Source organism: Solanum lycopersicum, chromosome 7, assembly GCF_036512215.1.
Source record: "Solanum lycopersicum chromosome 7, SLM_r2.1".
NCBI lineage: Eukaryota > Viridiplantae > Streptophyta > Magnoliopsida > Solanales > Solanaceae > Solanum > Solanum lycopersicum.
In genome coordinates, this window is record NC_090806.1 from 43,950,053 (window position 1) to 43,965,052 (window position 15,000).

At 37.1% G+C, this 15,000-nt stretch overlaps 2 protein-coding genes across 2 annotated transcripts; both read right to left on the reverse strand.

Moving 5' to 3' along the window:
- Positions 1-2,221: 2,221 nt before the first annotated feature.
- On the reverse strand, positions 2,222-4,349 carry LOC138337449 (uncharacterized). The gene is made up of 5 exons (XM_069287360.1): positions 4,248-4,349; positions 3,750-3,887; positions 3,078-3,633; positions 2,946-3,032; positions 2,222-2,544 (listed from the first exon to the last, which is right to left on the reverse strand). The coding sequence occupies exons 1-5, from the start codon at positions 4,347-4,349 to the stop codon at positions 2,222-2,224; spliced, it is 1,206 nt and encodes a 401-aa protein (XP_069143461.1).
- A 3,267-nt stretch (positions 4,350-7,616) lies between these two features.
- Positions 7,617-8,720, reverse strand: LOC101244567 (uncharacterized). The gene is made up of 2 exons (XM_004253179.2): positions 8,112-8,720; positions 7,617-8,039 (listed from the first exon to the last, which is right to left on the reverse strand). Exons 1-2 carry the CDS (start codon positions 8,718-8,720, stop codon positions 7,617-7,619), a joined length of 1,032 nt encoding a protein of 343 aa, XP_004253227.2.
- Positions 8,721-15,000: the final 6,280 nt, after the last annotated feature.

Consider the following 15,000-nt stretch of genomic DNA (forward strand, 5'->3'; position numbering starts at 1 on the left):
TACAACTCCCCACTGAGACAATCTTTCCACTGTTACTAGCCTTTGATTCATCATGATCCACATTGTAAAGTAAGCTTTTGGTCTTGCTGCATTGTTGAACATAAGACAAGTCCATGCTGGCCTTTGTTGATCTCCCTTCATGTGACAATAAAGTTGCTTGATCATCCCTTAACTTTTTCCTTGCATTTGCTGAACCTGCTCCACAATTTGCTTTGTATTCATTACTTGTTGTATCATCCAGCTTGCATGTTTCCTCCTCTGCCATTCCCTCTGCCCTTTTATATAGTATGTATGTATCCATTTAATCCATAGCTTATCTTCCTTGTTAGCTAGATCCCTACAAATTTTAGCAACTGCAGCTCTATTCCACACTTTCATATTGATCAACCCAATGTGTCCTTCACATTTAGGACATTACACTTTCTCCCATGCTATCAATGCCTTTTTTGTAACATAGCCAACCCCTGACCATAAGTAGCTTCTACATAATCCTTCAATCACTTTAATTATCTTTGAAGGAATAATAAAAAGTTGAGCCCATTAAGATTGTACATTAAATAGAACAGTCTTAATTAGTTGAGTTCTTCCTGCATAAGACAATTTTTTGCTGTCCATGAATTGATTCTTTCCATGATCTTGTCAATGAGTGGATACCACTGTATTATAGTCAACTTCTTTGTTGAGAGAGGCACTCCCAATTATTTGAAAGGTATCTCTTCCATTGTATAACCAAGCTGTTGAATAATTTTTTGCCTCACCTCCATCTGAACTCCACCACAGTATATGGAGCTTTTTGTGACATTTGCCTGCAGTCCTGAAGCTTGAGAGAAATCTGAAAAACGCCTTTGAAGTATCTTGATGGACTCCAAAACTCCTCTTTAAAACAAATCATCTGCAAAACATAAGTGTGTAATCTTAGACAATTTAGGATGATATTTGAATGAGGAGCCTACTGAGGTATTCCATTGTTATGGCAAACAAAAAAGGTTACATAGGATCTCCTTGTCTGAGGCCTTTAGCTGCATCAAATCTTTGAGTAGTTTGTCCATTAACAACAATAATATAATTCACTGTTCTGACACAATGCATCACCCACTAAATAAACATCTCTGGAAATCCCAATCCTACCATTACTTGTTCTAAAAAAGGCCACTCAACTGAATCATAGGCTTTCTGTAGATCAATCTTAAGCATGCTTTTAGGAGAAATATTCTTCCTAGTATAAGTCTTGACCAATTCATGAGCCAGAATAATGTTATCTGCAATCTTCCTCCCTGGTATAAATCTAGCCTGACTATCACATATAACATCATGAATAACATTCATGCATTCTTTTTTTTATCACCTTTGAAATGATTTTATAAAGCACAGTGCAACAAGCAATTGGCCTATACTCCTTCACAGTTTTAGGAGTTTGAACCTTTGGAATTAAAGATACAAAAGTGCAGTTGAAAGACTTAAACAACTTTCCTGTTGTGAAGAAGCTTTTGACAGCCTCCATAACATCATTTTTAATGATCTTCCAAGTATGCTTAAAGAAAAGTGAATTATAGCCATCTATACCTAGAGCCTTATCATTCCCAATAGACTGCAATGTTGTATAAATCTCCTGTTTCGTTATGTCTGTACATAATTGGATTCTTTGCTGCCTTGATAATACATGCCCTATTTTCATCACCTGAGCATTTATAGCTAGAAGTTTACCTGCTGATGATCCCATAAGACTTTTATAAAACATAACAAACTCCTCTTGAATCTCTTGGGGTTCATATAGCATCCTTCCATCTATAGATAGTATACTTCTAATATGCTTCTTTTGATTTCTCTCCTTTATCACTGAACTGAAGTACTTGTTGTTTACATCTCCCACTGTAATCCATCTTGCTCTTGCTTTTTGTCTTAAAGCACTTTCCTCTATCATTGACCACTTCTCCATCTTTATTAGTAACTTCTTCTCTTTAGTAACTAGCTCATCACTTGCCTGGCTATATAGCTGCTCTTGAAGTCCTACAAGCTCACTTTTTGTCTTCTCAATCTTCTAGCCTATGTATTGGAACTCTCTCCTATTTAATTGTCTCAAGACTGGCTGGAGTGCCTTTAACTTATACGATATCTCCTTCATTACTTCACTTCCATGCTTCTGCTTCCAGACTTTATCCACCAGTTCCAAAAAAGAGTCATGTTCAATCCAAACATTACAGAACTTAAAACTCACTCTGATCTAATGATAACTTTGATGAAGTAGCAAATGCATAGGGCTATGACCAGACACACCTAGATTCCCATATTCTATAGCAGCATGACCCCATTTATCCATCCAAGTATCATTCCCAAAAACTCTGTCAATTCTACTAGCAATTCTGGCATTACCTATCTGTTTATTGGTCCAAGTACAATAATTACCTTTCCATTGTACTTTAGTGATTCCCATGTCCTTAACACATTCTTCAAAATCCCTTATATCATTCAAAGTAATAGGAGCCCCAACTAATCTATCTTTAGGGGATAAAATAGCATTAAAGTCTCCTATTATGAGCCAAGGATCTGAGACATTTTGAGCCAACATCTTCAAGTCATTCCATAAGCTTTTTTTCTATTCTAAAGTATTAAATCCATATACCACTGTGAGATTAAATTGATATCCTTTGCTCCTTTCATTTATATGACGATGAATCATTTGAGCTGAGTTGTTTATTAACTTGATGTCATACCAACTTTCATCCCTTATTATCCAAATTCTACCATTTGCAGCCTCCTTATAATTATGTATTATCCTCCATCCTGGAGCTATTGCTTTACAAGTAGCTTTGATATTAACCTCTTTAACTCTTGTTTCAATTAACCCTGCTAAGGAAGTCTTATTCTGTTGTAAAAGCAGCTTGATCTCCTTCTGCTTATACCTTTTAGTTATACCACTCACATTCCAGACACTCCACTTCATTAACAAGTCTTTAAGGCTCCACCTCTATCAACAGGAAGTGAAGCAAGTTTGTTATTTCTTAGACTCTTAAATCCATTTCTAATTGGTATAGCTGAAAGCATAGGAAAATTTTATAGACTGAAATCCAGATGCTTACTTCCAGTATGAGGCCTTAGATTAAGATCAGGTGTTTGTTTGATTTCCTGTTCCTCTCCTTTCTCTATCTCTTGTTTCTTCTTCTGTGCATTAGTTTCCTCTACTACTGGCATCTCCCTTTGATCATCTTTCCTCTCCTGCTGTTGAATTGGCCCTTTATATTGGCAAGTCTGTGTTACTTTTTTCCAAGGCTTTCTCTTCTTTGGCAGCTCCTCCTGTGTTACTGATTGACATTGATGTCCAATCTTTTGACATTTATCATAGTATTGAGGCTTCCACTCCATCACAACTTCCTGCATGAAGGTTCTTCCATTTGGATCCATAACTGTGATCTGCTGAGGAATAGGTTTAGTCACATTAAGTTCAATAAGCATTCTAGCATAGGAAATTCTTGTTTGCTTTGTAGTACATTCATCAGCAAATGATGGCACACCAATAGCACTTGCAATTCTACTCAATGATCCCACTCCCCAACAATTAAGAGGTAGCTTTGGAAAATTAACCCATAGAGGAATTTCAGCTAAGAACCCCTTTCCAAAATCAAAATCAGAGCACCACTGTTTCAATATAATAGGTCGATTGCTAATAGTATATGGCCCAGAGTATAGAATCTCATTCATATCACTCAAATTCTTAAACTTAATTATGTAATACCCTTCATCATTTAAAATACATCTGGTCTGCCTACTTTTGACCAGTTCATCATGATATACCTATTCATGGCATTGTACCCTGGGCATTCTCCAACTACATATGCTATTGGTGCACATTTCCACTTATCTTCTTCATCCTGAACCTCTTTCCCTTCCAGCTAAACCATTGCTTCTCCATTAACTATTTGTGGTGGAAAATAAGCCAGCTGCATACCATTATTAGCTGCACGGTTATTCTTAAACATATTAACCCAGGGTTCTTTGTAATCCTTGCTCATTTCCTCTCCACTACCTCCATTACTTTCAACATCTTCAGTATTCCCATCCTTCTTCTTAGTTACTGTTCCATTGCCTTACACTTTGCTCTCAGCTTCTAATTGCACTAGATCTGAGTTCTCATGAGCTTCCTCCTTTTCCAATGCAGAATTTAAGCTCAATCTTCTAGATACTTTGGAGCTCACAGAAAATCCTTCTTCAAATTTCCTTTCTTCATTTTAAGCTTGGTCCTGTTCATTTACCTCTATTGCTTCCACCCGAGCTCCAACTGAGCTACCAACTGTCAGTAGTGATGTTTTCCAGCCTCTTGCTCTTGCTCTTCCTCTTCCTCTTCCCCTCGCCATTATCATTATTAATTATTATTACTATTTTCATTATTATTATTATCATTATCATTATTATAATAATAATAATTATTATAATTAATATTATTATTATTATTATTATTATAATTATTACTATTATTGTTATTGTTATTATTATTATTATTATATTATTATTGTTATTATTAATATTATTAGTTACATTATTATTATTGTTTTTACTAATATTATTATTATTATTACTATATTACTATAATTATTATCATTATCATTATCATTATTATTATTATTCTTATTATTACTATTATTACTATTATTGTTACTATTATTACTATTATTATTATTATTGTTGTTATTATTATTATTATTATTAGTATTATTATTCATTGTTATTATTATTATTATTATTATTATTATCATAACTATTATTATTATTATTATTATTATTATTATCATAACTATTATTATTATTATTATTATTATCATAATCATCATTATTATTATTATTATTATTATTATTATTATCACATTTATTATTATTATCATTATTATTATCATTATTATTATTATTATTATTATTACTATTATTGTTATTATTAATATTATTATTATTATTATCATTATTTTTATTATTATTATTATTATTATTATTATTATTATTATCATCATTACTATTGTTGTTGTTGTTATTATTATTATTATTATCATTATCATTATCATTATTATTATTATAAATATTATTATTATCATCATCATCATTATTATTAGTATTATCATTATTATTATTTTTATCATTATTATTATTATTGTTATTATTGTTATTATTATTATTACTATAATTATTATTATTATCATCATTATTATTATTATCATTATTCTTATTAATATTATTATTATTACTATTATTATTATTATTATTATTATTATTACTACTACTACTACTACTACTACTATTATTACTATTATTACTATTATTATTTTTTGGTAACCAATTCATTAATTACCGAACCAAGATTACAAAACAAGCAGCTATCACAGCATGCTTAATCAAACAGAAAAATATATCACTTTTACACCAACAATACTAACTATACTTCATATCTTCCTATGACTAATAACCTTGTTAATACTAATAGGAGATCTTGCAATAGTTACATAGGCTATCTTCTTAACTACCTCATCTATCAAGCACTTCTTGTCTTAAAAAATTCTCTTGTTTCTCTCATTCCACACTGCATACACACCTTCAGCTAAAATTATCTTAAATAGTTGAGCTTTTGTAGTCTTCCCTTTCCCATGTTGAATACACCAATGCACAAATTGTGCCCAAGTCTTTGGCCTGTTGTTGTGGAAACCAGCCCATGTTAATACTCTTTCCCATACTTCCCCTGCATAGTGACACTGTAAGAACATATGATCCAGACTTTAATCCACATTTTTACACAGTACACAAGTTGTATCATGTGCTAATCCCCATTTAGCGAGTCTATCCACTGTTGCTAGCTTTCTATTCATCATAGTGTGAAGATAGATATTGGCCTTGCTGCATTCTTAAACATTAGACACTTCCAATCAGGCTTAGTTTGTTCCCTCTCAGATAATCATAGATTTGCTTAACCATTCCTTTTCCTTCTTTTAATTGAACTTGATCAACTATTTGTTTAGCATTCATTGTTTTCCTGATCATCCAACTAGCTTGTTCTCTCTTCTTCCATTCATTCTGTCCTCTCAAGTAATATGTATGTATCCATTTGATCCTTAGCTTGTCTTCCTTGTTTGCTAAATCCCAACAAAGCTTGGCTATTGCTGCTCTATTCCACACTTGCATGTTTATCAACCCCATACCACCTTCATTTTTAGGCATGCAAACTCTCTCCCATGCTATTATAGCTTTCCTAGTCACCTTTCCTACTCCAGACCATAGATAACTTCTACACATACTTTCTATTAGTTTGATTACCTTAGCTGAAAATCGGAACAGTTGAGTCCAGTATGCTTGAACACCAAACAAGATTGTCTGAACTAGCTGAGTTCTTCCAGCATATGATAGCTTCCTAGCTGTCCATGAATTGATTCTTGGCATTATTTTCTCTATGAGGGGGTACCATTGCATCACAAACATCTTCTTCGTTGATAAAGCCACTCCCAAGTACTTGAAAGGGAGTTCCTCCATATTGTATCCTAGATGCTACAGAATCTTATTCTTCACTTCCTGCTGAACCCCTCCATAATATATTGAGCTCTTACTTAGATTTTCTTGTAATCCTGAAGCTTGAGAAAACTGAGTAAAACACAATTGAATAGCTTTAACAGATTCCAGATCTCCTCTAGCAAACATTAATAGATCATCTGCAAAACATAGATGAGTAATATCAAGTTTAGAGCACCTAGGGTGATACTTGAACTGCTTATCTTCTTTAAGCCCCTTAATAATCCTACTAAGATACTCCATAGCTATAGCAAACAAGAAGGGAGACATTGGATCTCCTTGCCTCAATCCTTTAGCTGCATCAAAACTCTGTGAAGTCTGTCCATTAACTAGTATGGAGTAGTTCATTGCTTTAACACATTTCATTATCCATTGCACAAACATCTCTGGGAAGCCTAACCCAAACATTACTTTCTCCAAATAGTCCCATTCCACTGAATCATAAGCTTTCTGCAGATCAATCTTCAGCATGCTTCTAGGAGAAATATGCTTTTTAGTATAAGGTTTAACCAATTCATGAGCAAGCACTATATTATCAGCAATTTTCCTTCCTAGGATAAACCCTGCTTGGCTTTCACAAATAACACTCTAAATCACCCCATGCAATCTGTTGGTTAACACTTTGGAAATAATCTTATACATCACATTACAACAAGCTATAGGCCTATACTCTTTCACAGTTTTAGGATTCTGAACTTTTGGTATGAGAGACACTAGAGTACAATTGAAGTCTTTATGAAGATTTCCAGTTGTGTAGAAACTCTTAACAGCTTCAGTGACATCCCCTTTAATAATCTGCCAAGTATGCTTAAAAAGGAAAGCATTGTATCCATCTATCCCTGGTGCTTTATCATTACCTATGGATTTCAAGCCTTCATAGATCTCTTGATCAGCTACTGCAGTATACAATTGTAATCTTTGTTGTTTTGTCAATGTAGGCCCTCTTTTCATCACTTGTGCATTAATGGCTGGCAACTTACCTGCTGAAGATCCCATAAGACTCTTATAGAACATCACAAACTCCTCTTGGATTCCCAGTGGATCATAAAGCATCTTGCCATTTAAGGACATAATACTTCTTATTTGTTTTTTTTAGTTCTCTCTTTAATGACTGAACTGAAATACTTGTTATTTGCATCCCCTAATTGTATCCATTTGATCCTTGATTTCTGTCTCAGAGCACTTTCTTCTATCAATGACCATTTTTCAAGCTTAATCAACAACTCTTTCTCCTTCACAATAAACTCATCAGTAACTTGCTCATTTAGCTGGATTTGAACATTTGCAACCTCTATTCTAGCCATATCAATCTGTTTCCCAATACACTTGAATTCTTTCCTGTTTAACTGTTTTAGCACATGCTGAAGATCCTTCAATTTACACCACACCTGCTTCATTTTGTTATAACCATACTCTTTTTTCCAGATAGTTTCTACTATTTCCATAAAACTCTCATGCTCAGTCCAAACATTGAAGAATTTAAAGCTACCTTTCCCATGTTGCTAATTTTTTTGAAGAATTAACATCATAGAGTTATGATCTGATATGCTAGGAGTCCCATAATCTACATTTACATGCCCCCATTTATCCATCCTGTCATCATTTCCAAATGCTCTATCTATTCTACTGGAAATTCTACCATTCCCACATTGTTTGTTAGTCCAAGTGTAGTAATTCCTTGTCCACTGCAATTCATTAACCCCCATGTCTCTCACACACTCACCAAAATCTTTTATCTCATTAGTAGTAACAGGCACACCAGCTAATCTATCCTTAGTAGACAATATAACATTAAAATCCCCTACTATAAGCCAAGGTTGAGAGATACCTTTTGCCATTGATTCCATTTCATTCCATAAACTTTTTTTCTGTTCAACTGTATTAAAGCCATACACTACAGTTAAAATAAACTGGTAGCCTTTACTTCTTTCATTTACCTGACAATGCAACATTTGAGCTGAGCTATTAATCTTCTTGACCTCATACCAGTTATCATCCCATTTCAACCAAATCCTTCCATTAGGACTATCAACATAGTTATATAGAACCTGCCACCCTGGTGCTATTCCTTTAAGAACTGAGTTCACATTTTTACTTTTAACTCCTGTTTCCACTAATCCAGCCAAACTCACTTTATTTTGTAAAAGCAGTTTAATCTCCTTCTGGTTATACCTTTTATTCATACCCCTCACATTCCAAAAGAGACACTTCATCAACAAGTCTTTGGTTCTCCACCTTTATCAATAGATAGTGAAGCCATTTTATTATGCATAAGACTCTCAAATCCATTCCTTGTTGGTATTGGTTTCAGTATAGGAAGGTTAGCCAAGCACAGTTCCAGCTGTCTATAATCTTGTACTTCATTATTTTTTGGTATTTGCTGCTCTAACTCCTTTTCTATCACCTGTTCTTATTCCTGCTCTTCCTTCTGCTTATTCTAGTTTGGAATGAGAATGTTCTCTTGTCTATGTTCACCCCTCTTCTCTTGTCATTCTTCTATGAGATTGGCCCTTTATATTGCAATGTTTGAGTTACTTTCTTCCATGGCTTTCTTTTCTTTATTGCCTCCTCTTTTGAATCAGCCTCCACTTGACATACATGTCCTAGTGTCACGACCCAAATCCGGGCCGCGACTGGCACCCACACTTACTCTCCTATGTGATCGAACCAACCAATCTAAACCTTAACATTTCAATATAATATAAACAGAAAGTAATGCGGAAGACTTAAACTCATTAATAAAAACCAATTCAATAACTATCAATATTCAACATCTATTATTCCCAAAACCTGGAAGTCATCATCACAAGAACATCTACTTTAAACTACTAATTCTAAGAGTTTCTAAGAAGCTAAAAATACATAAGAAGCTAGTCCATGCCGGAAGTTCAAGGCATCAAGACATGAAGGAGAAGATCCAGTCCAAGCTAGAAGCGTTAGCTCAAAAAGGTAGAAGTGGTAGACTTTGTGATAGAAGTGGAAGGAGTGAAGCCAGACGACTTCACCACAACATCGACATCAAAAAGGTTTCGAAAGGGAGGTGAGTTTAATGGTTCTTACACTAGAGGACATGGTTCGGGAAGTTACTCAGTCCGACCAATTCAGTCTTCACTACAGACTGTAGTTGGGGGACCACCTCAGACCGGTCAACACTTCTCCGAGGGGCCTATGCTTGACTCCAGAGAGTGTTATGGATGTGGGGAGATTGTACATATTAGGAAAAATTGTCCCAGACAAAGTTATAGACCCCCAATAGCTAGAGGTAGAGGTTGTCATGGTAGAGGCTGTTATTCTGGAGGACGTGGTGGTCGAGGTAATGGTGGTCACCAAAATAACAGAGGTAATAGGAAAACTGGGGCCACTACATCACAACATGGTAGGGGCAACGGACAGACGAACGATAGGGCCCATTGTTACGCTTTCCCTGGGCGGTCTGAAGCGGAGGCATCTGATGCTGTCATCACAGGTAATCTTCTGGTTTGTGATTGCATGGCTTCTGTATTGTTTGATCCTGGATCCACGTTTTCTTATGTATCTTCCTCATTTGCTAATGGTCTAAATTTACATTGTGAATTACTTGATATGCCTATTCGTGTCTCTACTCCGGTGGGTGAGTCTGTGGTAGTTGAAAAGGTATATAGGTCTTGTTTGGTAAACTTTGTGGGGAGCAACACTTATGTAGATTTGGTTATCTTAGAAATGGATGATTTTGATGTGATTCTGGGTATGACTTGGCTTTCTCCACAATTTGCAATCTTGGATTGTAATGCTAAAACGGTGACGTTAGCCAAGCCTGGGACAGACCCGTTAGTGTGGGAGGGTGACTACACTTCCAATCCAGTCCGCATCGTCTCCTTTCTTCGTGCTAAGAAAATGATTAGTAAAGGGTGTTTAACTTTCTTGGCACATCTCAAGGATGACACTACCCAAGTACCTTTGATTGAGTCGGTTTCAGTAGTTCGTGAGTTTCGGGATGTGTTCCCTGCAGATCTTCCTGGTATGCCACCGGATAGGGATATTGACTTCTGTATCGATCTTGAACCGGGCACACGCCCCATTTCGATACCCCCTTATAGAATGGCCCCCGCAGAGTTAAGAGAGTTAAAGGCACAACTTCAAGAGTTATTGAACAAGGGCTTCATTAGGCCAAGTGCATCCCCTTGGGGTGCTCCGGTTTTGTTTGTGAAGAAGAAGGATGGGAGTTTTCGAATGTGTATAGACTACAGACAACTAAACAAGGTAACCATAAAGAACAAGTATCCTCTTCCCCGCATTGATGACTTGTTCGATCAGTTACAATGTGCTTGTGTCTTCTCTAAGATTGACTTGAGATCCGGTTATCATCAATTGAAAATACGGGCAACAGATGTGCCAAAGACTGCTTTTCGAACGAGGTATGGGCATTACGAATTTGTAGTGATGTCTTTTGGTCTTACGAATGCCCCTGCTGCATTCATGAGCTTGATGAACGGGATTTTTAAGCCATATTTGGACCTCTTCGTGATCGTATTTATTGATGATATATTGGTATACTCAAAGAGCAAGAAGGAACATGAAGAGCATTTGAGAATGGTATTGGAAATGTTAAGGGAGAAAAAGCTTTATGCCAAGTTCTCTAAGTGTGAGTTTTTGCTAGATGCAGTGTCCTTCTTGGGACACGTGGTTTCTAAGGATGAAGTGATGGTGGATCCTTCTAAGATTGAGACAGTGAAGAATTGGGTAAGACTTACTAATGTGTCAGAAATAAGGAGCTTTGTTGGGTTAGCTAGCTACTACCGCTGATTCGTCAAGGGATTCTCTTCTATCGCTTCCCAATTGACGAACTTGACTAAGCAGAATGTCCCATTTGTATGGTCGGATGAATGTGAGGAAAGCTTTCAGAAGCTCAAGACTTTGTTGACTACCGCACCTATCCTTACCTTGCTAGTAAAGGGTAAGAACTTCATTGTTTATTGTGATGCATCCTATTCTGGTTTGGGTGCAGTACTAATGCAAGAGAATAGTGTGATTGCTTATGCTTCAAGACAATTAAAAGTGCATGAACGTAACTATCCCACTCATGATTTGGAATTGGCCGCGGTAGTGTTTGCATTAAAACAATGGAGACACTATTTATATGGGGTTAAGTGTGAGATCTATACGGATCATCGTAGCCTTCAGTATGTCTTTACTCAGAAAGATTTGAACTTAAGACAGAGGAGATGGATGGAATTACTAAAGGACTACGACATCACTATCTTGTATCATCCGGGGAAGGCGAATGTTGTAGCGGATGTTTTAAGTAGGAAGGTGGGAAGCATGGGAAGTCTAGCTCACTTGCAAGCTTCTAGACGCCCATTGGCTAGAGAGGTTCAAACTCTAGCTAATGACTTGATGAGATTAGAAGTAAATGAGAGGGGAGGATTGTTGGCTTCTGTGGAGGCAAGATCTTTCTTCCTTGACAAGATTAAGGGAAGACAGTCTGATGATGAGAAACCGCGTAGAATTCAAGATAAGGTATTGCGAGGAGAGTCTAAGGAAGCACAAATCGACGAGGATGGTGTTTTGAGGATCAAGGGAAGGGTATGTGTACCCCGCGTCGATGATTTGATCAACACAATTCTGACAGAGGCTCATAGTTCAAGGTATTCTATACATCCGGGTGCAACCAAGATGTATCGTGACCTAAAACAACACTTTTGGTGGAGTAGAATGAAGCGTGACATTGTGGATTTTATTGCCAAATGTCCAAACTTTCAACAAGTAAAGTATGAACACCAAAGGCCCGGAGGAACACTTCAGAGAATGCCCATTCCGGAATGGAAGTGGTAAAGAATTGCAATGGATTTTGTGGTTGGTCTTCCGAAGACAATGGGTAAGTATGACTCCATTTGGGTGATTGTTGATAGGTTAACTAAATCTGCTCATTTCATTCCGGTCAAGGTGACTTACAATGCAGAAAAGTTAGCCAAACTTTACATCTCGGAAGTGGTGCGATTGCATGGGGTTCCACTATCCATCATATCAGATAGAGGTACGCAGTTTACTTCTAAGTTTTGGAAAACATTGCATGCTGAATTGGGTACTAGGTTGGACCTTAGTACTGCGTTCCATCCCCAGACCGATCGTCAGTCTGAGCGAACGATTCAAGTGTTGGAGGATATGCTCCGTGCGTGTGTGATAGAATTTGGCGGCCATTGGGATAGCTTCTTACCCTTAGCGGAATTTTCATACAATAATAGCTATCACTCGAGCATTGATATGGCCCCATTTGAAGCATTATATGGGAGGAGATGTAGGTCTCCCATTGGTTGGTTTGATGCATTTGAGGTTAGGCCTTGGGGTACTGACCTTTTGAGGGATTCGATAGAGAAAGTGAAGTCTATTCAAGAAAAGCTTCTAGCGGCGCAAAGTAGACAAAAAGAATATGCAGATCGAAAGGTTAGAGACTTAGAGTTCATGGAGGGTGAACAAGTCTTGTTGAAAGTTTCACCAATGAAAGGGGTGATGCGGTTTGGTAAAAGGGGTAAACTAAGTCCAAGGTACATTGGACCATTTGAAGTAGTTAAGCGAGTAGGAGAGGTGGCTTATGAGTTAGCCTTGCCTCCAGGGCTGTCCGGAGTACATCCGGTATTCCATGTGTCGATGTTGAAAAGATACCATGGGGATGGAAACTACATTATCCGTTGGGATTCCGTTTTGCTTGATGAGAACTTGTCTTATGAGGAGGAGCCTGTTGCTATTTTAGATAGAGAAGTTCGCAAGTTGAGGTCAAGAGAGATTGCATCCATCAAGGTGCAATGGAAGAATCGACCGGTTGAAGAAGCCACTTGGGAGAAGGAGGCAGATATGCAAGAAAGATACCCACATCTGTTTAAAGATTCAGGTACTCCTTCCCGCCCTTGTTTTTCTTCTTGTGATCGTTTGGGGATGAACGATGGGTAAATTGGTATCTATTGTAACGACCCATTTAGTCGTTTTGAGCAACAGACTTTATTTCTGGAAAAACTGGCAGAAGCGACGGACCCCACGATGGACCGTCATGGGCACGACGGACCATCGCAGGGTCTCATTTCAAAACACTTAGAAAATCTGAAGTTGGGTACTAAAAATCGACTCTCTGAACTTTGTGACGGAATGGCAGGACGGACCGTCACAGGTGTGACGGACCGTCACAGACCCTTGGTGGAAATTTGGGTCTCTGAACTCTGCGACGACCTGCAGGACAGACCGTCGCAGGCACGACGGCCCGTCACAGGTTGCGCAAATCCCAGGCAGAACCGGATTTCCTTACACGTTTTAAGGGACGTTTTTGGACTATTCCTTCCTTAATTATAGATTTTGTGGGTTTATATTAATAACTCAAATTCTTGGGGGTTAAAGGAGGTAACCCTAAGTTAATTAGTGGGGTATTATTGCCATCTTTTATTCTTAATTATATATTAATTAGGGTAAAAGAAAGAGGGTTTGAATAAGAAAATAGAAAGAACAAGAAGGGAGAGAGAGAAACGATCGAGAAGAAGAGGAAAACACCAAGCTTTGAGGATTAACTTGCTTGATTTCAATTCTTCGGTGGAGGTAGGTTATGGTTTTCATGCTTTCATAAGTAAACTCTTAATAGTGAATGATATGTATTGGTAGTATTGTAAACCCTACTATATGCTTAATGGTATGTTTGCATGAATATGATTATGTGATTGTGATAAGATAAGCATGATGAAAATATTGAATCCCAAATCTTGAAAAGAAACTTTAATATACATTATTAATGACGATGCCTTGGTATAGAAGAAGGCTTGATGAATTAAAGTAATAGGATTGATGATGCCTTGGTATAGAGAAGGCTTGATGATTTACAGAATGATATTAGTGGATCAGAGTGTCACGTTCCGACACATAGAATTAGGGGATCGGAGTGTCACGTACCAACATATGTAGGGGATCGGAGTGTCACGTTCCGACACATGTAGGGGATCGGAGTGTCACGTTCCGACACATAGAATTAGGGGATCGGAGTGTCACGTACCGACACATAGTAGTAGGGGATCGGAGTGTCATGTACCGACACAAGAGGAAGAAAGATAATGAATCTTGGAAGATGATAATATACTCAATTTAATAAAACTTAATTCCCAAATGAGTATGGTGTTGAGGCTTGAGCCCTCATGGATGAACTTGATGGTATTTACTGATGATTATAGTACTTGTTGTTGCTACATGTTGAGTTTTATAGTTGATTTATGATATTACTTGATATATACTGTTCTCTATTTTGAGTTGACCGATGATATCTACTCAGTACCCGTGGGTTGTACTGACCCCTACTTTTATGTTTTTCTTCTTGTTATTTGTGGAGTGCAGCAAACGTGCCGTCATCTTCGATTCAACAGTAACTCAAGCCAGTCTTCGTCACACCGGATCGTCAGGGTGAGCTAACGTTTCTAGCTTGGACTGGATCTTCTCCTTCATGTCTTGATGCCTTGA

Coding starts and splice junctions, on each gene's coding strand:
- LOC138337449 (XM_069287360.1), bottom strand. CDS start 4,349: ATGGCGAGGGGAAGAGGAAGAGGAAGAGCAAGAGCAAGAGGCTGGAAA. Junction 3,634..3,749: donor CAAAAGTAGGCAGACCAGAT/GTATTTTAAATG, acceptor ATATTGAAACAG/TGGTGCTCTGATTTTGATTT. Junction 3,033..3,077: donor TCTAAGGCCTCATACTGGAA/GTAAGCATCTGG, acceptor CTATGCTTTCAG/CTATACCAATTAGAAATGGA.
- LOC101244567 (XM_004253179.2), bottom strand. CDS start 8,720: ATGAATAAAAGGTATAACCAGAAGGAGATTAAACTGCTTTTACAAAAT. Junction 8,040..8,111: donor GGATGGATAAATGGGGGCAT/GTAAATGTAGAT, acceptor CAAAAAAATTAG/CAACATGGGAAAGGTAGCTT.